At 39.8% G+C, this 26,836-nt stretch overlaps 1 protein-coding gene across 2 annotated transcripts in view; it reads right to left on the bottom strand.

The window, feature by feature from the left end:
• The window catches only part of ITGA9 (integrin subunit alpha 9), a 245,397-nt gene that overhangs the window by 56,586 nt on the left and 161,975 nt on the right, over window positions 1-26,836 (bottom strand). For both annotated transcript variants that reach the window (XM_039715127.1, XM_039715128.1), the window contains exons 19-23: window positions 12,346-12,432; window positions 11,060-11,139; window positions 7,717-7,806; window positions 5,443-5,551; window positions 1,282-1,389 (exon numbers count right to left, since the gene is read on the bottom strand). In XM_039715127.1, coding sequence (XP_039571061.1) covers window positions 1,282-1,389; window positions 5,443-5,551; window positions 7,717-7,806; window positions 11,060-11,139; window positions 12,346-12,432 — 474 coding nt within the window. The remainder of the gene's footprint in view (window positions 1-1,281; window positions 1,390-5,442; window positions 5,552-7,716; window positions 7,807-11,059; window positions 11,140-12,345; window positions 12,433-26,836) is intronic.

The raw sequence follows: 26,836 nt of genomic DNA on the forward strand, positions 1-26,836 counted from the left end.
ATTAAGAAGACTCCCACCTCTCTGTGTCTGCTGTGAACACACCCTCTCCGACAGCACACAAAGACCAGGGAACAAGCAAGGAAACGGGTCATGATACTTTGGCAGGCAATGTGTCAAAGGAAAGTTGATCTTCTGTATATAAAGCTGGACTAAATAAACATTAAAAAACAATGCCACAGAAAATTATACATATGCTAGAGAACTAATTAAGTCTGGTTGGAGAATTGACTCCGTCTATACACTACTGTTGCTTCATACAATATTCCCACATGTTTCTCAGTCACTCTGTCTTTACTCCCCATTGGAAGCCATATCTATATTTATGTCATACCTTCCAACAGCAAAAATCTTGGAAACCTGCTTAGAAACATCTTTCAGATCTATATTTACACATGTTCTGTGACACTGTTACCTACATAATAGGTAATACTTTTCAGCTAAAAGGCTAGAAAAGTAACTAACAACATGAAAGTATAATATTTCCTTTCAATTATCCCAAAAATCTGGTTTCATTTCACAAAGGAAGATTACTCTGAATTTCAGCAATAAATTTACCTCAGTAGTAAAGTTTCCATCTTTTGGCCACCACAGTGTAAATTGTGGTATTTTAGTGGTCTAACAAAGGTTTTGAAACGCATAAATAAATAAACAAATAAATAAATAAATATTATAAATTAAAGCTAAGAATTAGTCTACCACAGTTTATGTTGAATTTCTTTGAAATTGACACAAAATCGTCTTTTGAAAAGCATTGTGTTGAAAGAAGAACTTTCTCTATTATTTACATTTGTTAAAAGAACACTCAAAAGGAGCAAATTATAACATGGACTATGGCAAAATAGATGTAGATAATGTATTCAGACCTAGCTGATAACCACAGGGAAAAAAAACCCAGGGAATCTGAGTCAGCTTAATAAAGCATCCTACTGATATTACATACACCATTTAATCCTCCCTCAGTCAGGGAGAACTGATTAAGAGAATCCTCTTTACAGGTATGACTTTTGGTGTTCTCTATGTTTCCTTCTGCATCAGCCTGACCTAGTTTTACATGGCATTGTAGGAAACAGGAACATACAACTAGTTGTCTTTGCCCTAGGTAAGGGAGAACAGCCAATAGCTGGAGGGGTTCAGCTACTTATTATCTGGCCACAGTTGCAAAGAACTTTTGATTGTCTTAAAAAGCAGCTGATTCACTGAGTTCTGGTGGGCTTCTTTTGCTTTAGTCATCAGTAGCTCTCAGTGCCTCTCTGGGCTCAGAGTACATTATAACATACTCACCATCATCTGCTGAATATGAAATATTTCAGCTCCAGTGGCAGAGAGGCGGTTTGGAATTGAAATATCAAGAAAAGCTCCAGGAAGAGTGCTTGGTCCAGCATTGTAAACCTGTAGCAGAAAAAATTAATACAAATAAAATTACATACTTGACTTCTCATAAATGGGAAACTACTGTAGATTCAGACCTGGGAGTACAGGTAAATTTGAAGAAATACAAGTATATTTAGCAGGTTTTTCAATGTCTTCAGACTAAGACTTCTTTTTTTAAGTGTCAGAATGAAGTCAAAGGATTTGCTTACCTAACAGTCTTCAGTCACAGCTCACATATCAAAGGAGAAGCAGTGTATTTTATATACAGGGATACTGCTAGTACACTGAATGTTTGGTAATAAAATCTTGAAGGCTATAAGAAATATTACTGTCTCAGTTAACATTCTCATTTCCATCTGTTAATCACTGCATGATATTCTGCATATGTTTTCCTTACAGAGCAGAAGCCAAACAATTACTGTGACTACTGGACTGTGGGTTTTCTGAGTTGCCAGGAAATGCATATGAACAACTTCCATTCAAGTACAGGCATTTTCAATTAAATTACACTTTTAGTGGAAAATATTAGCTTTCTATCGCTCTGTGGCCCCCAAAATTTCAACAAAAGCTCAAAGAATTTCCCATCCATCACTGAAATGTATCCAGTGAAAATTCCAAAATTTATGTAGTTTTGCTGAAGTGAAATAATCCATAGAAAAAAAACCAATTAAAGTAAGTTTTAATTTGTATCTACATTTTTTTATTAGGAAAAATATTTTCTGGTTCTTTTTAACAGCACAAATATAAATGCATTAAAAAACATTAAAGTAAAAACATGAAGTCCATTGCAATATTTATCCACACTGAGATACTACTGTGAAAAGATGTAACATGCAGTTGTTAATTGTGTAAAGTAGAAATATTAAAACCAATAAGTTTTCATTTTTCAAACACTGTTTATATTTGAAGAAATGCCTGACTGATCAACAGAACTGGCCAAATCCTCCTCACAAAAGCCCTGAGGCTCCAGGCAGGGGGAGAAATCCCATGAGAATGCAGTATGATAAATGCTGCATGGAATACAAGCATAATGTTTCATGTTAGACATTTAAAAAACTTTATCTCAATAAGATTAGATATGAATTATTGCAGAAAAGGCATTTTCTGTTCATATTTGATCTCGTAGAGATTTTCACATACAAAAACTGCTATAAAGGCCCATATTTTTGTAACTAATTTCTTTCTCTTGGTTAAGGACCTATTATTTTTCTCCATCTGGAAAAGTTAAATATTTGGTAGGAAATAATTAAGCAAGGAGTGATGCAAACAATGCTTTGCCTATTGTGAAACTACCTTTTCTCTCTGATACGCACAGTTAGAAGTTTTACATCATTATTGGAGAGCAGATATGTGACTTGTTATGGTATAATTTTCTACTTCCATATGGAAAAAAATATTACTATTGCAACTGCTAAGTGTGTGCATGAAAGACAAGAGCATTTGGTAGGACAAATGGTGGCACTGCCAATACCTAGATTCTCTCTCCTGTCCCTGTTATCACTTTGCTTTACTGAAAATATTTATCCTTATCTAAGGATCAGTGCATCTGTTCTTCATCTGGATTAATCAATCACCGGGTACGAAGAGGAGGAAGGGAAGAAGACCTACAAACCCCCAAAAAGGAAACCAGAATCACAAGAATTAATAGCCTGGTTCACAGAAGCTTTTATCTTGAAATCCTACTTTCAATCCTTCAGTAAATAGCTAAGGACAGTGTATAACAGTGGAGGCTTAATTGCTGTGGATCGCAATCTGTCCTTGGAGACAGACATGTTATTTGTTATAAGCTGAGTTTTCAGCCTAGGAAAACAGAAAGAAAAAAGACAAAACACTTGTTTTTCACAATAAATGAACCTACCTCTGCATGACTTATCATTCCCTAGTCCCATCTTGCGGTCAAAAAACATTTGTAGGGCTTGTAATAGATGCAGTTACAGCATTGAAACACAGTGCCAGTTGATGTTGGCCACATCACAAGAGTTCCTTATAATAATCCATCCACATATTTTGCCACATCAGGAACTCATCTAATTGCCTTGTATAAGTGTGTAATATGTAACACTTGAATAATGCTGAGGTGCTATGAGGTATTTATTGAAAGCATCTCACACCTGTCTTTTTGACGACGCTGGCGTCAAGGACAGAAAGAAGACTCCTGTCTTCAGGTGGATCAGAAGGTAAAAGTGTTTAATGAAAGTAGCGGGTCTTTTTATAATGTGACTCGCTAAGGTGATACTTGATTGGTCTCAAAGTAGAAACATCTCACACCATTGGTGAACTATGAATAGCACACTTTGCAGAACCATATCTATAAACAATGGTTACAGAAAGAGTGACAATAATTGTTTGAATGTTTTTGTCTAAGTTTCCCACAGCTTCCCAGGATTTTCCTGGGAGAACCATGTCTCTCTGTGTTCAGAAGATATGTAATTACTACATTTAGTGTCCTTATCTCGTCCCTATACTGTACTGCTATCAGTAGTGCTATAAATATTTTCATGCAGGGGCATTTAGAAAGCCTGAATCCCTAGCACAGATAGGTGTTTTTTCTCTTGGATAAAGGCTTCTCACTCCTTTGCTCAATGACCATGCCACTGAAAAGACTTACTTCTCCACTCTTAAACTGTGGCTTCATCCAAGATGGGCCACTTGAGTAACTAGGGCTCTTTACCCAGCATGTTAAAAAAGGTGAAAGAGAAACAAATGGTAGGAGCTTTTTTCCCTATGGAAGTGAGATGACATGTTTGTAATTCCTGTCATAATATATTCAGATAAAGGACATATGCCATCCCTGCACGCTGTAAATATGGTATCCAGTCAAGAATGCATTGTACAGGGAATGCTCTGCCTGAGTGGGGGTAAAACAGCTCAAACTAAACCCTATTTGTGAAAGTTACCTATGGTGGATGGAGAAGACTAGTCATGCTGACTTTGGTGTTAAAGAGTGCTGAGGCTTGTGAGAAATGGATTTGTAAGGGATTCTCAAAACCTGACAGAGAGCTCACCAGTCTTGTACATCTGTATGCAAACATTGAGATAAGATGTGCTGACTTAGGAAGGCCATGGAATAGAGATGACATTGTTGAAAGATTGAACTAGAAATGAGTTTCAACAAGTTTCAAAATATGGCCCTGCAAAAAGACCAGATATTTTAGGGAACTGGAACTATGAAAGATGCATTGTAGCAGGACCACATGGGGTAAAAATGTATGTGATTGGTGTTTGAAGTATTAGCAACATTGTGTGGCAAAAGCTAATAGGCTGAAGAATATTTATAAGGTATTCTAACCAGGAAATAGGTTGGCTTCTGATATAATGGTATTGAGTTTTACATCTCTTAAGTCTCACCCTTCAACAAGACTGACAAGGGAATAAAATCTTTTAAAATGTTTCTCAGTTGCCCTGTCTCTGAAAAGCAGGGACTACCAACAGAGACTGACTCATCAATCCCAAAGTTAAACATTCAGACAGCATTTCCTGACAAAAAGTGGTACCAGTGAGGATGTGACAGGCAATGTTCCTGATAAAGGAATCAACAAGTGGTAGTACAGATAAGTTGTCTAAAGCTGCTCAGCTGGCACAGGTAGCCTGGAAACACATGAGTGACAGTTGATTACTTTATACTATAAAAGCTCAGTCCCACTTTTTATCAGCATGGAATTCTAAAACACCATTTCCAGGAGAGAGTCTTTAGATTCTTCCCTTGAGTGGAGATGTCTCTCAAGGTTTCTCCTTGAAGGTGAGTAAAAGAGATTTGCTCACAGTTGTTGGTATGAGCGAGTACACCTATATAACCTTCAGACAAAAACTGTTGACCCAGTTGAGGCTAGGACTGGATCCAGTTGCACCTAGATTCCTCCCTGAGAAGTTTAGAAAGCAAGGGAGTCCTTTCTGAACCTCATAACTCAACAAGAGGGTCTTCTTTATAAACCTTGTCCGAAGCTTCCATTCTACCCATGACTATGATGCAAAATCATGCACAAAAGCCCTTACCACACTCAGAATAAAATAGATACAAAACAAGAATGTGCTGTCAATCAGGAAAACAGTCAAAATAAGGATGAGTTTTACCTGCAGTGTGAAGTTGAGAGACTGGAAAAGGCATTCATGGTTTTCCAACTGAACAAAGTTGGAAGCTGCCACAGAATCACCGTAGAAAAATGAAGTAGGGAAGATTTCTCTGTAAGACCAAGATACAAATTTAGTAAGCTGAATTTGTGACCAAAATGAAATATATCTGTGTCTAGCTGAATTGCAACCCTTGCTTTCTAGTCATGTGAAATTCTATGGGACCGTTTTACATTGATCTATTTTTTGTGATTTGATTTCCTCTTGGCAACATTAGACTACACAGGCAGCATCTCAGCTGACATGCGTTAACATCCCACAATGAAGCAGATTTCTTTTGACTACTTATTCTTTTTCCTCCTTTCCTATCACAAATCCTCCTCTCTGGAGTCCCTTGGCATGGATGATTTGCTCAAGTCCTGTAGCTTGGATTAACACAGGAAATCATTTTACTACCAAGTTAATCTGAAGAAACGGTATCAAAGAGGAATATTTAAGTTGCATATTCACTAAAGTAACATTTCAATTTTATTTAACATTTACATAGCATTTCAGGAATAAACAGTTAATTACCTAAGTTTTACTACCTTTATTATTAAGCAGAATGATTAAAGAAAAGATTAGAGGTGGATAACCTGTTTTCAACTAGAGTAGAGCAGTTCAAGTTTCCTTAACCACTCTTATAATCTAATCACACAGTAAAATTAAGTAGGGTTTTATCAGAAATTACTTGGAAGCACAATACAGTACCTAAAAATCCTACAAGAAGAGGACTAGGAGTGCTTTAAGCATCCTTTATGTCCTCTTTTATTCTCAAGCTTCTCCACTATCTGGAAAGGGTCCTGGTGTAATTTCAGACAAACTTTAGTACTCCCTACTGCCTAAAACTCTGCTTCGAAAGACACAGATGAAAGCATTCATATATGTAAAGCTGAATAAAAATCCATCTGTATCAAAGCATCAAGAAAGAAGAGCTCAATTTCTAAAGAATTTGTAACAATGAAAGCATTCAAAAACACCCTAAAGCATGCTGCTGAGACTGTACCTTCAATACAGAGATTTTTGTCCTTGCTAGTCATGTTGTGAGGTTTGACAGTGCACTTCCTTTCTCTGAGCAGGCTCAAACAAACCTTTTACCCATTCTGACTGCTGTAGCAATTAAGGATTTTATTTCTATCCAACAAGATGAGCTTTATGAGACAGAACCCAGTCTAGGCCTTGAATCTGAGTTCATTCAACTTTTCAGTCAAATCACATGTCGGTGCAGCTTAACTTTTTTCTACACATGTAGCATAGTGGTCAAGAGAATATTTGACTTCTACTGATGCCAACCTGCACTGGTCATTTAGACAATACCTGTAGTCTGGAGGTTGCCATAGACACTGACCATCTGGGGACAGTATTGATGAGTTTTTGCTTCCCCACTTTAGGAATTAATGTCAGCTTTCTCAGTCTATATGAATACTAATTCGTCTTCAGTGCCCAGGTCCTCCAATTTCAACTCAACACTGTTTATGCTAAAGAATGGTCTGACTGTTGAGACTGACCACGACTCTTTCATTCTAGGCTTAAGATTGTGACGCCAAGTGGAAGGGAAGAGCCCCAAGTTCAAAGGCAGGAACTCATACACATGCAGCCTTAGGGAGAGGACACAATGCCTAGCTGTTATAGAAGTATTTCAGTCAAAGGGTGAGAGATGCTCTGCAGTTGGTAGTCAGATGCCTCACAGATGAGGGAATAGAGGAAATAAGAAAATACACAGAAGCAGAAGCAAATTCTGTTTGAGAAATTAAACAGCAAGGCAAACAGCTAGACTTCACCAATCTCCTTAAAATTCCAGAACATTTGACCCTAACCTTTGGCCTGGTGACTCTCAACCATTTCCTTAAAGACATGCCCTAAGGAACAAAATGTGGTTTACTTGTTCTTTTTTATTTACTTTTCAGGTCCATCATATCTACAGCATCACTGGAATTTAAACACAATCACTAAAATACCTTCTATAAATGTGATAGCAACTAATAAGCATTAATTAGGAAGTAGTGAAAATTAGGTACAGTCCTGAAATAAACAGAATTTCTAGATATTGAATGAGATTGTCTGAATGACCAGAGTCTGGGAAACAAGGAAAAAGCAACAGTCTGGCTACATGTAAACAAAGAAAATAATTAATTTTTTCACTGGAAAACACTCAGATGTTATTCTTAGGATGATTATGCTGATGCTGATGATTATTATTATTGTTGTTTTTGTTTTCATTTGGTGATTGATACTTACCCATTGATGGATGAGTCCACCTCATGCATCAGGGGCACAGACAGGATTAGAGTATTATCATGCAGACATTCAGTGCATTCTAGGTTTCCACTATGTCAGAAAGGAAAAATAAACATACTGCAAATCTACAGCCTTTGTAATATATAAACAGTTTCACAGTCGCCATCTCTCTGCCTTGTACTCTGAGAGCCTCTCTGAGTGATATCAGGTCCTTAAGAAAGTTCACCCAACCTTGGAGAGGGCACACACAAAAAGCATGAGTTTTGTGGCTGTGACATGATCAGGCTCATTAAAAAAAAATGTGTATTGGAACAAGGTGTGAATTTAAATGTCTGTGGGAAACTACAGCAGCCATCATACAAAGTGGAGAGAAACAAGAACATTCAGACTTCCAGGCAAGGACTCATTTTCTCCCAGTTTGACCACACATCAGTTTGTGAGGGACATACCTCACAGGGTCTTGACCCACCAAATGAATAAATGTTTTCAGTGTACCTGCACTGTACTATAGCACCAATTTGCTGCCACTGCAAGCAGGTTTTCGGGCAAGACCCTTGTAGTGAACTGGCCATAACCTCTCAGTAATTCCACCCTCTCTTTCCCCCTCTTCCTGTACTTAGCTGCCAAAATGAAAGCACTTCTACTTTATGCTGTCAAAGACAGTTGCCTCAGCCAGTCAAAACCAAAATAAAGAGAGGAAAAAAGTGAGCAATTAGGTCTCATTTAAGTCAGTTTGTTTCAGTGTAAATACGTCATATATGAAATCTAGGAAAGGTTCCTGTAATACATGTCTAGCACACAAACCTGCAACTATTCTAATTCTGATGATGAGTCTGCTTGTTAGGTGACAGCTCAAAACAACAATCTTGAAAGATATGTTACATGCATTTCCAATTTCTTCAGCAGTACTCTGGAATCAATTTTGCCTTGGAGTTCATTTGATTTACTCACAAATCAAATTGGCAAAACAAAAGATATGATCATATTTATTTGAGGACAGTATCACTGAGGAAACAGCAGGCAATAACATCCCAAGTGATACCATGCAAATTATGAATTGCTCAGATTACAAAAATAGAGCCTGCTGGCTACATATATGCTTACCTACAGCTCAGCTTTCTGCAACTGACACATTGCCTATGTCTGCTGATAAAATATTGCCCAGATAGAAAACCCCACAAATTTCACCCTGGGAAAGAGCCTCACTTAATAAAAACTTTTCCTCTGAATAGGTTCACAGACCAGTCCAAAATTGAGACATTTCTCATCCAACATAAATATCGAGATACCATGGTGGCACACAGAATAAGCAAGTAGAATTCTACACAGGGTCATGGATGTGTTCTTATCTGTTTTAAACGGAGTGAAGATACTCCGTTTCCTTCTCAGAAAAGGAGAACACAACGCAGTGAATCTAGCTCTAGAAAAACAGTTCACACCTGGAAGCAAAGAAGAAGGTTTGTTGTTTTTTTTGAAACAGCCAACTTGTGTAAGAGAAATATAATGTGATGTTTACTTCTTTCTCCAGTTGTTCCAATACTGAACCAGTCTCTTGTCACAGATTCTACTGCCAAATTTGCAGCTACACAGGACAGGCTCAAGTAGACCCTTGAAAGGCAACACTTGCTTTCCCATGACAGCATGAACATAGCTTCCCTGACCAGCTATTTCTGCCAGACTAGCTCCAGTTCTGTGTGGAACTGAATGCTTTCACCTATGGCAGTCTGACTGCAACACAGGTACTTTTTCTCAATTTCCTTATAATTGACTTTACCTCAGGACTTCCTGTAACTTTTATGGTAGAAAGATTTTGTTACACTCATTTGACAGCAAGGGAATTAAGCAATTTGCCTAAAGTCACAGAGGAAATGAGGGTAATCAGCATTGAGACCTGCACTACTCTCTTTGGAGGTTCAGCTAAATCCTTCAAAACATAACTATCCTCTCTCAGCCTTCAACAGTGAGAAACTTTCTCATAACATCTCTAAGCATGCACTCAATGTGTAATGCTGTTTATTTCTTTGCTCATCTAAAGGCACAGACTAGTATTTCTCACTGGTAGGGCACAGAAATATCAGTGAGATTACAGAGAGAAGTCCTGTGCTATCCTAAGTTGGAAAACACTAGTTGTGCTAATTTAAAACACTGCTGACCCATCTTTGCACCAACTGACATTCACCTAGCAGATACTGATGTCTCTGACTGAGAAGCATCACAGGGACATCTGCACACATGATGAACATCTGATGGAGAATAAAACTTCGCTAACATGCAAGACACAGTGACATGTCTCACTTTCATTGTCTCATACCAGTCCTCTGTGCTGCAGGATCTTGTTCCCACCTACAGCTGTTACTGCTGGGGAGGACTATGCCTTGTGAGAGCAGTCACTCAGCAGCTGCTACATCTTATCTCTCATCTCTAGCTTTTTGTAGAGATGTCATTCCATTTGGGATCCTGATTTGGATAGATACAGATATGAAGTTGGCTCATTTACATAGTAAATGGGAGAAGGAACTAGTCAAACACCCAACACATCAAAGCAGCAGTTCATGGCCAACAGTTCATGGCTAACACAGCTGTGCATTGGTTCCCGTACAGGCACATATTGAAGTGCCTGAATCACCCATGTGAATCACCCTTGATTCATGACTGAATGACCCATGCAGTGTGCTTCTTCATGGTACATCATCTTAGAAGGCATAGAGCATGTGTCACACCTTTTATCCTGACGAAGACAAAATGCCTATGCATGCATACTTTGCAACACCCTACTTCAATGCCTACTTGAAGTGCTCTTTGAGAAGTACACTATCTAGATGTTTTCCACAGTCTGCCATGGCTCACCGAAGATCCAGAGTGAGGAAAAATAGATACATTATTTTAGAACCTAACACTGGGATCCTTGACTATCTGATTAAAGCATTTATCTTTTTTGGTTTGCATCCCAGCATGTTTATTTCATTCAAATGCTGGAACAAATGGGTTGGGCTATCTTGTGTTGATCGTCAACCACAGCTGAGCTGAGCTTGATATATGGTCCAAAGAGATAGCCACTGAAACACAAGAGCCTTTCAACTGAGACAATACAGAATGATCCTTCAGAATGGCAACTGGCTGGCAAAGAAAACCTATGTATGATCCTACCTAATTTTTCAGGAAACTTCAATACATAGTTCCTCTGCATCACCAAAATACATGCATTTAGTTCCAGTAATTTAAACTAATTTACTACACATATATATATCTACATCTAATATAATGTAATTGTCAAGCACACATAATGCACACTTGATGTAACAAAGAATATCCAAGTCATCTAGACATACAAGGGTCCCCTTACCTTTGGGCAGTGACAAGGAAGGTAAGTGTTTCTTCCTGACTGGTCAAATGGCTTGTATCAAAGATCACACTGAACTCATACTGCACAAAGAAAAAGCCATATTTAGAGACTCTGCATATTGTTTCAAAATGTATTTATTCTGAAATTTATTCATATTTTAGTGGCCTAATTTTACAAAAGTGGCATATTTTGATATGTATAAGAGCACTTCTACTGCAATTTACCTTGTAAGTCTTAGCAATTGTGTCTCTCTTCAAATACTACAGAGTTTGGGTTTTCCTTCATTAAGAGAAGACCTTTACTAGAGTGGCTATTCAAAGATATTTCTTGAGGAGATCATCTGCCTGGGAATTAATCTTACAGAACAGGAAGCTCACTACCTGAAACTGTCAGCGCCACTCTGTATGGTATTTGTTGATTAAGAGATCTTTTGGGGGAATAAAGGCCACGCCACAGGCCTACACTTGGAGACTTGGAGCAAGTGGCACAAGTTAAAGCAGCATTCAGGACATGCATAATGGGTGAAAACAGGTGCTAATTTTGATATAAGAATTTTACTTTGGTGGATTACTTGTCCATGTAATTTTTCTGCCTAACTCCAAAACAGACTTTGGCCAAGTGAAACAGTGTCCTAATCCATTGTAATTTCAATGGCTTACATTCTTACATTATATTTGCTACTGCATGTATTTTTTTCAATTCCATTTAAAGTATTTTTCAAAGTAGCACAAAAGAGTCAATTATAAAAACAGAAAACAAAAACTTTTATAATGGGTCAAAGGATACATCAGTTCAAATGGAAAGTATTTGCTTTTGAAATATAAACTTTCTGAAAAATTTCAGACTCGTTTTTTTCAGGTCATCCTTAAGTTATTCCTCATTTTCTCACCTTTCTAGGTTGGTAATTTTAGTGGCAGAAAAAAAACAGCTAGATTTTTTAATGTGAAAGAAGACAAAAAATTCACAGAGGCAACATAAGTAAGACAGAGAGTCCTTTTCTAATTTTTTGCAGAGGAAATATGTATGTTTTCCACAGCTGCCACTTTTGCACCATTTTTCAAAGCCATCTTATTGCAGTGCCCAGAGCAATGTCATTTCCCTGTCTTTTTCCCTGTGGGAAAAAGGACAGCTAGTCTCTGTAACTGTGAAAGGCTTGGATATCTGGCTTAGCAAGCTAGAGGAAGTATCAATCACAGACATTTAACAGAGCAGTTGGTTTTCCAGACACTCTTTGAGACAGAGGTAAATGGACTAATATTCTGCAAATGCAAATATCACAAAGTTACCCTAGATTTGGATCTCATGAAAGGAAATCCCACGCTGCACTTGAGGAAATCTGACTCCAGTAACTCACAAGCAATGCCCAGCTCCTCCTACAAGAAAACAAAAAAGACCATGAGATTACAGATTTGGGGAGAAAAAGAAGATCACTAAGAAACACCAACATGATGAAATACAATGGAAAATTAAATATTTCCCATCATAGCACTGTGTTGTACTTCCTTATTTTACATTAGTCAGACCAGCATTGGGAAGAAGACAGCTATAAGAACCTTGCTGTAAGAGATAGATCATGAAGAAATACTGCATGACTAAACACATTAGAGTTAGGGTGTCAGCCCAAACTCTTGGATAGCTCAGTTATTCTCTCTGTTTATTAAAAGAGAGCGTTCAAGTTATCAAGAATGTAGGTTATCTAAGGTAGTTTTTCCAGGTACCTGTACCATGAGGAGACAACAATGTTGGGAGACAGTGACCAAACCATGCAATACACATATGCAGAAGAGAAAGTTAATCTGGTTCTGGTGACATTCAGTGCCCTGATCTCTTGCTCTGGGCCACAAGATGAGTCATGCTGGTATGGATACTAACCTTTAGTGAGATGGTGGCATAGATAAAGTAGAGGAATGAGCATCTCCTCATGCTAAACATTGACTGTGGACAGTCAATAATTCAAATGCAAAAGGTTAGAACAGCCCTATCCTGCTTGACTGGTGTCTACAAAAGAAATTCTTCTGGTGAATGGAGTGTTTCATTGCTCCATAAAATAAGTGCCGAGCCCCAGATGAGCACATTCCCATTACAAGATTATCAGGGAACAGTTTAATACTCTGCCATTGTGGGCAAGTTCATCTCACTAAACTTTAGGAGTGTGATTCAGCTCTGGAATCTTGCTTTTAAAAGTCGACATAGCAAGTGACTGCTATGTGATTTACATGTCATTGCTTCTATGGTAGTAAAAGGATGTAGAAAACAGTTCAGCAGACCAAATGCAGGTGTTTCATTTAGACTGGGTTGGATACTTCTCTAGGCCCTACTGTTGATTATAGAATCACGCAAACTATAGTGCTTATGGTATGCACTATAATACAAATGCCTAAATTTTAGATCTCTCACTCTATAAATTAATTTTATTCCACACATGCAGATGAGAATCTCTTTGCTACAGAACATATAATTTATTTGCCGTATTTTCACTATTTACTGCCGTTTGCAAAGCTCATGCTCATGTACATTTCCTGAGTTACTTCAAAAAAGTAAATTCTGAGCTGGAACAAGTGGAAGGAGCTTCCTGAACCACGCATTTGGGTTATAGGCATCTCCAGGAAATGCCTCTCTGCCTTTTACATTCTGACCTAAGTACAACATTAGTGCTCTACAGATATTTAGCTTCAAAATCATCGTTCAAATCAGGGCACATATTTCTAGAAAATTATAAATCAAATACTATCTTTCTTACCTGACTCAGACGTATTTCACTGGTTTCATGAGAAGCAAAAATAATGTAAGGAGAAAATCAGTGCATACCTTGAGATACCTTGGGATACCTAATGGAGTGACATTACTGCAATACTACTAAAATGCCAGAGGAGTGGCCTTCCCATTCAGTTTCTCTATGGATTTGCTTCCTTGCAATCTTTAGTAGGCTTCCATTTCTGGAAATACGAAAGATGGCACTACTTAGCAAATCAAATATCTAGCTTCAGTGGCATGGAGCTACCATCCACATATGTGTTAGATTTTCTGCTCTAAAATGAACACAAAATAGAAAAACAAGTGCTTCATTGGCAAAACATCCCTTTCACTAGCCTTTTCCTCTCAGGAATCTGGAAGGTTCTCCAGTTTGAGCAGCTGCATAACCAAATGAAAAATTTCAGGGGAAACAGGTGTTTCCCCTGAAACATTCTTGATTCTGGGTCATTCAAATGTCCTTTGCTCAATGGGGCAAACAATGAACTCTCTTCCATCAATGCCTAGCCTGTGCTCTGTCAGGAAGGGTTTCTAATTACATAGCTGTCCAGTATGATGATAGTGAACAGACAGACCCAAGAAACTGTCTCGTCTCCTCAAGGCTATATCCCTTCAGAGATATCAAAGACCAGGATAATTGAGAGAACCCTCATATTCATAACAGAAGAAGAGCATTTCTTCTTCATTTTGCACATTGATGCCTTTGAGACCAGACAGTTGACAGGCAGATGCCCATGGTTTATTGCCTGTAAAAGGAAATTACAACATAACATTGAATTCACTGGTTTTGCTTATTGTTGCTTGGAAAAGTTTAATGAATGAAGGAAAATTTACTTGAATGACTTTCTGGTTTCATTAGAGTACTGTCCAGTTAATGATTAATGTTAATACTACATTACTGAAGTTCAGAATGGAGAGTATGAAAAGGTTATTCCCTGAGAGGGTGATCAATCAGCAACAGGCTCTCCAGGAAAGTGGTCAGGGCACCAAACCTGTCCAAGCTCAGAAAGTACCTGGACAATGCTCTAGAGTATATAATTTTATTAGGGAGTCCCATGAGGAACAGGGAGTTGGATTTACTGATCCCTATGGGTCCCTTCCAACTTGAGTGAGTCTAGTAATGGTGCACAATAAAACTTTTCAATGCTAGGAAACAGCAGAAGTGAGTTTGGCTTCATCATACTGGTTCAGCCTCCCACAAATTTACAAATTAAAGGCTACCCAGAAAACTTTTCCCATGGACCCCTTTCCTTGTTCTGTGATTAAGATGGAGAAGCTCAGCTAATAAGTAAATATTTTGGTTTTCCTTCACTGCTCACTGTTTAGCTTCAGGCTTCAATTTCAGTGTGCTGTTCTGGAGGGAGAGAAAATTGTTTCTTTATGTGTTTTCTTATGGTGGTCAGCTCTCTAAACTCAATTTTCACACTTTTCCAGGAGGCTGAAGGGTTGGTGTTGTCTTATATTACAAATAGGGAACAGTAGTGCAACTCAGGGCTTACAGAAACTGCAGATACCACTTCTTGCTGATTATAGGTCATGCTTTCGATAAGCAATGTTTCTCAATGACTATACAACCCATCTGAAAAACTCAGCTTACTGTGTGAGCTTCATAGCAGTTCCTAGTTTGCATAGAAAACATCGCCAAAAATGTTGGCTGTTTCCCTTCCAACAAGACTGTGTGAAGCTTTATCTGGAAAATTTTCTTTCTGAAACATTTCGGACTGTTACATACTCTTAGTCAATCAGATAAATAGTCAGATAACTAGTGAAATAACTGTATTATTACTTCATCGCAAATGTTGACCTGGTTATGAGAAATATGAAGCTCAGGCTGGCTCACAGTCTGTTTCTCGAAGTTCTTTATCAAAGAAAAGAAAGTTTCCTCATCATTATAACATGAGTAATGAAACACACAAGTTCAAGACATTGCAATTTTCTCAGCTTCATCCTGACTTACCATTTTCAAATTAGACCCCATACGGGTTTTTTCCCAAGTGAGTCTTGCATAGCTGGTAATGGATGACTTACTGGCTAGCCAGTGCAACCTGACCATTCTCTCCCTCACTTACATCCAACCAAGACCCTCCAATCTTCCTGAGTCTGGCAGTTCATATAATTATATTTGGTTTTTATTTTTCCTAACCATAGCATCATTCATTTCTTCCCCAAAGATAGAATGACTCCTCTGAACTGATGATAGCCTTGGCACCAATCCAGAGTCATCACCTCACTTTCTCAACTTTCTCCCCACTCATCTCCACCCATGACTGGTTGCAAGTTCCTTGCCTAAAACATCTCTTTAAATAATCTTCCCCAGCCCATTAACTGCCCTTCAACACTGGTACTCTTATCTGACAATTCTTCTACCATATTATGACTATCAGCAAAAGCAAATATTCATATAAGTACAGGTAATTTGTGTTATTTTGCATTCACTGGTGTTCTCACAGAGAAGGTGTGAATTCAACTATTCTAACACTCATTTATGACCTGCTAGCTCTTTGCTTTTCTAAGCACACAACCTATGAGTAGATACTGCATCTGCAGTGTCAACAAGGAGATGCAACAGAACAATACTAAACATGTGAAAAGGATATGCCAGATGTGGCTCTCAATAGAAAGTGATATTATTTCTGAACTTAAGGTAATTATGTATTATGTTGAATACTGCTGACTATCTGTGCCAGAATTCACATCATATTTTTAAAAACTCTTCTGATTACATGTTATTTCTTAAGGAACTTTTGATTAAAACCACCAATGAAAGGCATTAAGGAATTATTAAAATTATCTCTATATTTTTAAAAGAGAAAAAACCTCAAGTTGCTAGAAAATACATTTGCCAGCAGTTTATATTTCTCTTTCCTTAGCTATACTCAAATTAAAGGTCTTTTTTTATTGTTGTTGTTTAAACTGAAAGAATCCTCCTCGCAAATCTTGGGTACTAGTGCATACATTCCAGAACTGATGAGAAAATGTCCTGGAAATCTTGTGTTGTTGGCAGAACACTCCTGTTTTGAAGATGTTGAAAATTTACTTAACTTGTTCAATTTTTTTCTTGTGATGCTACTTGTTTTCCAAACCATACAAAAGCAGAATAACAAGAGTGAAGGGTTCCAAGGAACCCTGCATCTGTTGTCAGAGCACACACTCTTGTTACTGCTTTCCTTGTTGTTAATAGTTTTCTTGATCTATGGTGCCTGTCTGTGAACCAGTGCACTTCATACCACAGAGGATCATGAACAGTATCCTCATCCAAGACATCTTAAAATAAATTTCCTGAGAAAATATCACAAGAGAGGACTACTTGCACGGTCCACCTTATGCTATGCTAAGTCTCAAAAGTTAGGTACTATGCATCTACCTACTATATCCTTTCTGGCATATAGACTTTATAACTATTCCCACTAGCTATTCGGAAATTCTCTGACTTGCACCAAAGGTAGAGGCTTACACTGGGCACTGGGAAAATTTGCTAAATTTGTACCATTTTTTATTCTCATCATGGACCCTAAAAGGCATACTTATTCCTCAGTAACTTCAACGTGAACTTTTTGTGAGAAAGGATACTTTCCCAAATGAGAATTTAGATGAACACCTGGATGTTTTGTTCCATGCAACAGGACAACTATATAGACTTGACCTGCATTTTAAGTACTTATTACTTTTGGGAGATATCCCAAAACATATGTCTGTTCATAGCTGGTAATCTGCTTCCTACATACATGACTTGCAAAGCTGGGTAGAACAAACATGTCAGGAACCTAAAATAGAGACTCATCTCTTTGATGATGTTTGAAATGGCTCCTTCAAATCACTCTTCATGATCTTGGTCTAAGCCCTTCAGTTGTGCTGACAACAACTCATGGGTTTCTCTAGGGTTTGGAAAGCAGAATTTTTATTTTGCTCCTTCATATCTCACCCAGCCTAGCAGTTCTCTAAATGCCTTCACTGAGGCTTCAAGGATACAAAGATGTACCAATTAACTTAACAGCCACCTCCTGAACGTACTAATGTACTTTCTTTCCACAGCAATTGAAGCACAAAAGAATGTGGGTCATAGTTATCCATATATGTATTGCAATTAGGGATGCCTGAGGTTCATAAAAGGCTAGAGATTTTTTTCAAATAAAAGGTCTGGCTCTGACTGAGTTTCCTTATGAATGACAACAAGTACAGCTCAGAGTAATTTTATCTTGGAGGCCCCCTCATGCACATACAGCTTAGTTGTTCTAACACAAAATTCCACAGATACCACACTTTCCTCTAAAATAGTGCTTTGTAGGATATTTTAAAACTGTAAGAACACAAAGATTAATGGTATTACTGACTGGGAACTCAAGAATTCAAAATCATCTGAAATCACTGAAATGGTGTGTCTGATCTACCTCAGATACTTCATAGAATTTGCTCTGATTATCATCCTCGAAAGCCCTTTAAGCCTCTCTTTTCTTCAGATAACTAGCAGTCTGATATCTGCTTTGTATCTTTGTCAGCAGTACTCTCTGCTAACTCACCAAACAGTACTTCCTCCATGTTTCTGGGCTGGACCTTGCCAGGCACAGACTTTCCCCAACTCCAGCCCACAGCCAATGCCAAAGACAACAGGAATTCACTTTTGCTTGGAAATCTTAGTATCTCACAAACTGAGCCTGCAGTTTTGGGAGTTTGGTTTTTCTTTTTTTGCTCATCTGTTTCACGAGTTCCAAATGCACAAAGCCTTCAAACAACCACTGCCATCAGTATCCAACTCTCTCAGTACTGCACAACCCAGGGATTGGACAGGGGGAAGGAGTTGTGCACAGTGTCAGGATGCACTGCTTCTCTGATGCCAGCTTTTTAGGCAGTGGAGATAGCACTCAGTGGTGGCAACAGGCCACCTGGAAAGGCCACAGTGTCTCTCGTGAGCATACATTGCAAGCTGGGGAAAAAATCATCCTGTAACTCTGAAGATAAACTGCAGAAGTTAGCACAGGTGGATGTAGCTGACAAACCTGTCATGGGTCTCAGAAATATTTTCATGTGCATTTCAAGGAGCTTCTCTCAGAGTGAAAATCCCATGAGTTTTGTTTCACTTTGTGGAAATATAGTTGGCAACTTCAAGCAAACACCTTGTGGTCACAAACTCTTCTGTGTATAGCTCTCCACTTGCCAAAGCAAAGTGAGTGACCAAATCACTCAAAAGGAGGAAAAATATGTTCATGATGGAAAGAAATTAAGATAGCTTTACTCTTTTAATGTAACAGCTCTGGATCTCAAGCTTCAAACATTTATTGTCTTGTAAGTAATTTCCAAACACAGGTGGAATGGAGGTAACAATGTGAATAACATGAAGGCCAAGTTAGTGATAAACCAGCATCAATAGCAACTATAATGTGAAAATTACTGTTAAGCATTACCTGATAGAAAAAATATTACAGAGAGGGAGTTATAGACTCAACACAGACTTGCTCAGCAAGACCTTTAATGAAACTAGTATTTATCTAACCTCTTGAATGCAATGATTAAAGAATATTGGATATCACATCAAATTATAAAATGGAATAAAAGTATATTTTGTGTGTACCATAAAGGTCTGTTTTAAAGATGTCACAGGGACTGAAGGTTTTCCTTTATTTTTAACACATAGATATTGCCCTAAAAAGCCACATCAAGAAATATGGATGTCACACACTATAAATTCTGTGAATTGCTGTTTCACCAATTGACCCTCGCCATCCCAATGCTTAATGAGCAATTCTTCCTGATGTCCAGCCTGAACCTTCTCTGGCACAGCTTGAGGCCATTTCTTCCCTTGCTGTTGCTGGTTTCCTGAGACAAGAGTCCAACCCTCATCTCCTTCCAGGTAGTTGTACAGTGTAATAGGGTCACCCCTGAGACTCCTTTTCTCCAGACTCAACAACCGCAGCTCCCTTAGCCACTTCACACAAAATGTGCTCCAGACCCTTCAAACAGCTTTGTTATCCCTCTGTGGACATGCCCTTTCTTTAATGAGGGGCCCAGAAATGGACACACTATTTGAGATGTGACCTCAGCAATGCTGAGTACACAGGAAGACAATCACTTTCCTGGTCCTGCTGGCCATATTATTGCCAGGATAGCTCAGGATGCCATTGGCTTTCTTGGCCACCTGAGCACACCCTGGCTCATGTTCAGATGCTGTCAAACCAGCACCCACTGCCCATTTTTGTTGCGGTGTGATGTCATGGCTTGCCTTAGTTCCCTTGATTTCTTCCCTGAAATTTCCTTCCCCAGGTGGGCTGTCAATCACTCTTCCTTTTCCCCACCCTTGACCCCTGCTGGGCACTCTATCAACCCAGAAATTCCAAGAGCATTGAGCGACTGGGAGGCCCACCCAGGTGTCCCTCTCACCTGAGACCCCCTCCCCCTGTGCCTGGTTGGTGCTCCCTGGGTCCCCTCCCCTGCCCCTCTCCCCAGGTAAAAGGACAAGCAGACCACGCGGTCGGGGTTCTGTTGGAGAGTTCTGGTGGGAGAGTTCAGTGGATTGTTGCAAGATTCAGAGGCCATGCCACCAAAATAAAAACTCTGGATTAAAAACTCTCCATCAGGACCCGCTCCTTTCTTCGTCTCGCCTTAAGGGTTTCTCCAGCTCAGGAAGGCCTGAGGAGTGACCCCCTCAACAGCAGGCTCCAGTCCGCAAGCTCTGGAGTTTGGGGCATGCCCGGACTTGTCCCCATGTGCCCAGCTGCAACCACAGGTAACTGAATAGCGTCTCTGGGGAGGAAGGACCACAGGTGCCGCTATTTGGTAAGCAGCTGAGGCCAGACAGACCAAGGCAGTCCCATCAGTAATACTGGCAAACTCCAATACATTTTCCTCTGGGCAGTTTTCCAGCCACTCTTCCCTCAGCCTATAGTGATGCATGGGGTTGTTGTGACCCAAGTGCAAGACTTGGATTTTGATGTCAGCCCATTAATTCAGGCTGTCCAGAACTCTATGCAAAGCCTTCCTACTCTCCAGCAGAACAACACCCCCTCCTAATCTGGTGTCATCCACAAATTTGCTGAAGGTGCACTTGTCCTAGGTTACAATATAAAGATGTATTCTATTCCCATTCTCGAGAGCTGTTGAAACCAGGAGGCGCATTGTTTTTTCCTTATCTCCTGTTAATGAGCCCACCAATACATTGCTGCATGACTCAGAGATAACTCCCTCTGGGAGCCATTTCTGTTTAATGGGCAATCAAACACTAACATTTTGGTGACCCTCAGATGGGACCCTGTGAGTGCTGCTGAGCAAGTTCGTAACCTATCACATTCCAGCCGGCACTGAGGGATTCTCGGGGAGCCCATCAGCCACGACTGTCTCTTCTGCTCACAACGTCCCTGGGAGTGGTAAGGTGCTTTTACTTTGGTTTGGTTGCCTGCCAATAAGACGCAGCGAAAGCTACGCTTGGTCGGGCTAAGGAATTCCTGGTGGTATTGCCTAGGTGCCGTCCGTTAGACAATTGCGAAAGCATTGCAGGCTCGGCATTTCTGGTGTATTGTAGCTATAACATGGAGAAGCTTAAAGGGATTTTGGGCGGCAATGCCCCCATACCACAACCTTCTCCTTTCGGGTGCTTATTAGCACATTGGAAACAGAGTAATTTTGGGGAAGAGTTACGTAAAGCTAAGTTGATTAATTATTGTAATACATGGTGGCCAGAATATGTCTTGAAGGATGATGAAAAGTGGCCAAAGAATGGGTCTTTGCAATATAACACCATTTTGCAATTAATGTCATTTTGTAAGCAAGAAGGAAAATGGGAAGAGGTTCCGTATGTTGATTTGTTTTTCTATTTAAGGGGAAAGCCAAAATGGCAGGTTGAATGTGGATTAATGGTGGTTAGAGCATCTGCAAGTGATAAGTGTGGGGTGTGTGTAAAAGAGAAACGTTGTCTAGAACACTTAGCATTTAAAGAAAATCTGAATAGGAAAAACTATACAGATGTTTATTTACAGGTAGCTCCAACAAAACCAAGAGAACCTAACCCTAGCCCGCTTGCTTCACCTGTCCCTATCCCACTGTCTGCCCCTACTTCACCTAATTCTATCTCATCTAGTCCTACTACACCCTTCTCTCTTTATCCTCCTCTCCTGCCATCACCTGATCCCTCTTCCTCAGAAGATGATCAAAACTAACTGTGATACAAAAGGAGGGGGGGGATGTAAGTGAAGAAGATAGCAATAGTGATGAATCAGTGACACCAATCTCCCATAGGACTAGGAGTCGCTCAAAGCTTGCCCCAGATCTGGGCAGACAAAAGCGGACTGTGATCGCTCCCTTGCGACAAGTAGTAGGAGTGGAGGGGCCAGTGTTTGTACAAGTGCCTTTTTCTCCTGCGGATTTAGTTATTTGGAAACAATCAGCTGGAACCCCTAGAGAAAATCCTGATAAGGTGGCACGGGTAGTAAAAATAGTTATGAAAACTCAGAATCCTGACTGGGATGACACACAAGTAATATTAGATATTTTAATGGATTCTACTGAGAAAGAGATGGTACTTAAGGCAGCCAAAGAAAGGGCAGGGGAAGATATCAGAAATGGACTTGTAACAGGAACACTAGATGAAAATTTTCCAACTGAGGATCCAGGGTGGGATCCTAATGTACCTGGACATATGCGGAGACTGAAGAAATATCAGGAGTGGGTCCAAATAGGAGTTCAGAATGCTGTGCCTAAAACTGTAAACTGGTCTAAATTGTATGAGGTTCGACAGGAAAGAAAGAATCCCCTACTGTGTTTTTTGAAAGGCTTGAGGAGACAGCAAGGAAATATACAGATCTCCAAATAGACACAGAACAAGCAAAGGTTCAGCTCGCTCTCATATTCCTGGGGCAGTCACAGGATGATATTAGGAGAAAGTTGCAAAAATTAGAAGGGGAGGAATTAAGGAATCTGGATAAACTACTTGAGGTAGCCTGGAAAGTATACAATAACAGGGAAAAGGAGGCTAGTAAAAAGCAGCAGCAAAATCTTTTGGTGGTAATACAAGGAAAAGGGAACCCAGATTTCAGGGGACATGGCAGAATTGGTCCTGGACTGGGTAGAGGTGGGTTTGGCAGGGACCACGGAGGACCAGTCATGCAAGGCTTAAGCCTAAATCAATGTGTGTATTGCAAGAGGGAGGGGCGTTGGAAGAAAGAATACCCAAGCAACCCAAACGACTGGTTTAACCAGGGCAATCAGTTCCAGCAGGAAGATGTTGCCAAGGCAATGGTACTGGGCGATATCACAGCTGACTAGAATTGGAATCAGGACAAGAACCTGTGGTAACCATTCAATTAGGGGATAAAGAGGTAAAATTCCTGGTGGATAAGGGGGCCACATATTCTGTACTAAATGATTTTCAAGGGCAAATTGGGGGCAAGCAAATAACAATAGTTGGGGCGACAGGGAAAGAGGAAAATCGGCTATTCTTGCAACCCCTAGATTTGTGTTTTGGGAACAAGGTTTTGACACATGAATTTTTCTATGTACATGAGTGTCAAATTCCGCTTTTAGGGAGGGATTTGGTGGTGAAACTTGATGTGGTAATAACCTTTGAGAACAGGGAACTTGTAATGAAAGTACCTGAATCAAAGGCGGGACAAATTTTAATGATCAAAGAAAGACCGGTCCCCTCTATCCCTACGGAAGTAGATGATGCAGTGATTCGCTCTGTATGGGAAACGGATATACCAGGGAAATCTAAATTGTCACAGCCAGTACATGTAGAGTTAAAGAAGGGGCAGGGCTGTCCAGCTCAAGCAGTATCCCATAAAACCAGAAGCACAGCAAGGAATATTAAGATTATTGATAAATTCTTGAAATACTAAATTCTAGAGGAATGTGAATCAGAAGTTAATACACCAATATTTCCAGTAAAGAAACCAAATGGGGAATATAGATTAGTGCAGGATTTGAGAGCAATAAACGAAATAACAAAGGACATTTATCCAGTGGTAGCAAATACCTATACATTGCTGACATCCGTAAAGGAGATATATAAAAGGTTTTCCATAATTGATCGAAAAGATTACTTTTTCAGCATACCCCTTGACAAAGAAAATAGGAAACTGTTTGCCTTTGAAGGGGAAAATCCAGGGAACGGGAGGAAGACCCAGCTCACCTGGACACAAGTACCACAAGGCTACTAGAACTCGCCGACCCTATTCGGAAACCAGCGAGTAAAGGAGCTGGAAATTTGGACTGAGAATGGGCAAGTACCGAGAGACCAATACCTGTTGTTACAGTATGTTGATGATATACTAATAGCTACAGAAGAAAAAGCAACCTGTATAAAGGTAACCATCAAGATTTTAAATTCACTGGGAATGGGAGGTTATAAAGTATCTAGAGAAAAGGCACAAATTGCCCGACAAACTGTAATCTACCTGGGATGTGAAATTTCACAAGGGCAACGAAAACTAGGTACTAACCATATCCAAGCTACTTGTGCTATTCCAGAGCCCCAGAATTTACACGAGCTGCGAGTCTTCCTCAGGATAGCAGGGTGGTGTCGCCTGTGGATCATGGACTATGGACTAATCATGAAACCCCTGTATGAAGCCCAGAAGACACAGCCATTCACCTAGGGCAAACCACAGAAAGAAGCCTTCCTAAAATTAAAAGAAGCACTGACAACTGACAACTGATCTGTCTAAAGATTTTCAGCTCTTTGTATGTGAAAGGCTGCACCTAGCACTGGAAGTCCTGGCCCAACGTCTGGGAAGCTGGAAAAGGCCGGTGGGCTATTTTTCCATATAACTTGACAAGGTAAGTGCCGGGTGGCCTTCATGTCTGCGAGCAGTCGCAGCCACTGTGATACTGATACAAGAAGCCAGGAAGCTTACTATGGGAAGGCACATAGATGTCTATGTGCCACACATGGTAACCACTGTCTTAGAGCAGAAGGGGGGCCATTGGCTATCTCCAAGCAGGATGGTAATATTCCAGATAATCCTGACTGAGCAGGATGATGTCACATTAAAAACAACTAACCTTTTGAATCCAGCTTTCTTTCTAGGTACCACAACTGAAGAAGGCGCATTAGAGCATGACTGTGTAGAGGTAATAGAGTACACCTATTCAGCAAGAAAAGACCTGAAAGATGTCCCACTAGAGCAGCCAGAGTGGGAACTATTCACAGAAGGGAGTAGCTTCGTGGAGAATGGAACCAGATACGCTGGATATGCGGTAACAACAGTCAGTGCAGTAGTAGAGGCAAGAGCATTACCACCAAACACATCTGCCCAGAAGGCAGAGGTGGTTGCCTTAACCAGGACACTTGAATTAAGTGAAGGGAAAAGGGTAAACATATGGACTGACTCAAAGGATGCTTTTGGAGTGGTGCATGTACATGGAGCACTGTGGAAAGAGTCTTCTCAAGGTACGCATATTAAACATCAAGATGCAGTCCTGCAATTGATAAAAGCAGTACAAAAACCTGAAGAAGTTTAATTATTAAACTTCTTTACAGTGTATAATTGTATAAGAAGTTTAATTATTAAACTTCTTATACAATTATACACTGTAAAGCACACCAAACAGGAAACTCCAAAATCTGTGAGGGAAATTGAAAGGCATACTGGACAGCCTGACAGGTTGTTCGAGAAGTGCAAACAGCGATGGCATTGATACCTTTAAAGCTTAATGTATCTCAATTCAATTTGCCTCCAACATCAAAATATTCAGTAGAAGATCAGAGACTGGGACGTTTGCTAAATGCACAAAATAATTTAGAAGGGTGGTACATGACTGCACAAGCACAAATAGTGGTACCCCTCTTGATAATGAGAGAAGTTCTACAAATTAAACATAACGAATGTCATTGGGGTGCAGAGGCATTGGTAAAATTGCTAAAGCGAAGATTAATCTCGGTACAGATGTTAACAATGGCAAAATCAGTATTGTCAAAATGTGAGATCTGCTTGAAAAACAACCCAGTGGGCTAGACAGCAGGCACAGCTAGGAAGGATTCGGATAGGAATAGAGACAGGAGACTACTGGCAGGTAGACTTTGTAGAGCTGCCAAGAACTCAAGGATACAAATACCTGTTAGTGGGAGTTGACACATTTTCTGGATGGCCAGAAGCCCTTCCCTGTCAAACAAACCAAGCAAAGGAAACAGTTAAGTGGTTACTACAAGAGATTATTCCCAGGTTCGGGGTACCCCTAGGGGTATCATCAGACAGGGGGCCCTATTTTATAGGTACAGTAGTAAGAGAAGTAAATAGATTGCTGGGAATAACTTGGGATCTCCACACACCGTGGAGACCCCAGTCAAGTGGACAAGTAGAGAGGATGAATCAGACATTGAAAAGGCAAATCAGTAAAATATGCCAAGAAGGCAAATTGCAGTGGCCCCAGGCTTTGCCAATAGCAGTGTTGAGGATTCGGATAAAGCCTAGGAGTGGGATGCCAGGCAGTCCTTATGAAATATTGTATGGGAAACCATATGAATCTCCTGAGCCTAACCCAAATGTACATGTCACAGCAAAGCAGGAAGTGTATAATTATGTTCTATCTTTCGGGAAAAGTTTAGCTTGACTGCGGAGCGTCCTCGTGTGGAATAGGCTGCTGACTCTTGAGAATCCAGTTCATGACATGCATCCGGGAGATGAGGTGTATATTAAGAACTGGAACAAAGAACCGCTGAAAGAAAAGTGGACTGGACACCATCATGTACTGTTGACCACCTTTACAACAGTCAAAGTAGCCGGTGTGGACCCCTGGATTCACTATACCCGAGTGAAGAAAATCCATCCCAGATCACGGACTGTGTAAACTGTGGGACCAACAAGACTGCAGATAAGATGTGTTTAAGTGCTTCAAGAATGTTATCAGTAATTGTGCCAATGCTCATTTTATGGTTATTAATGTCTTTGGGATGTGGAATGCAAAATGATCAACTAACCACTCTTCATTCTAGAATGAAGAGAGAGGTACAAGCAGAAACACAGGTGATAAAAGTTTCTAATGTAATTTGAGCTGAGAATGTAATGATTGGATTAGTCAAAGACTTTGCCAAAATGCAAAACA

The sequence above is a fragment of the Passer montanus genome, unplaced genomic scaffold (genome assembly GCF_014805655.1).
Source record: "Passer montanus isolate IOZ18808 unplaced genomic scaffold, ASM1480565v1 scaffold32, whole genome shotgun sequence".
In the NCBI taxonomy this organism is placed as follows: Eukaryota; Metazoa; Chordata; class Aves; order Passeriformes; family Passeridae; genus Passer; species Passer montanus.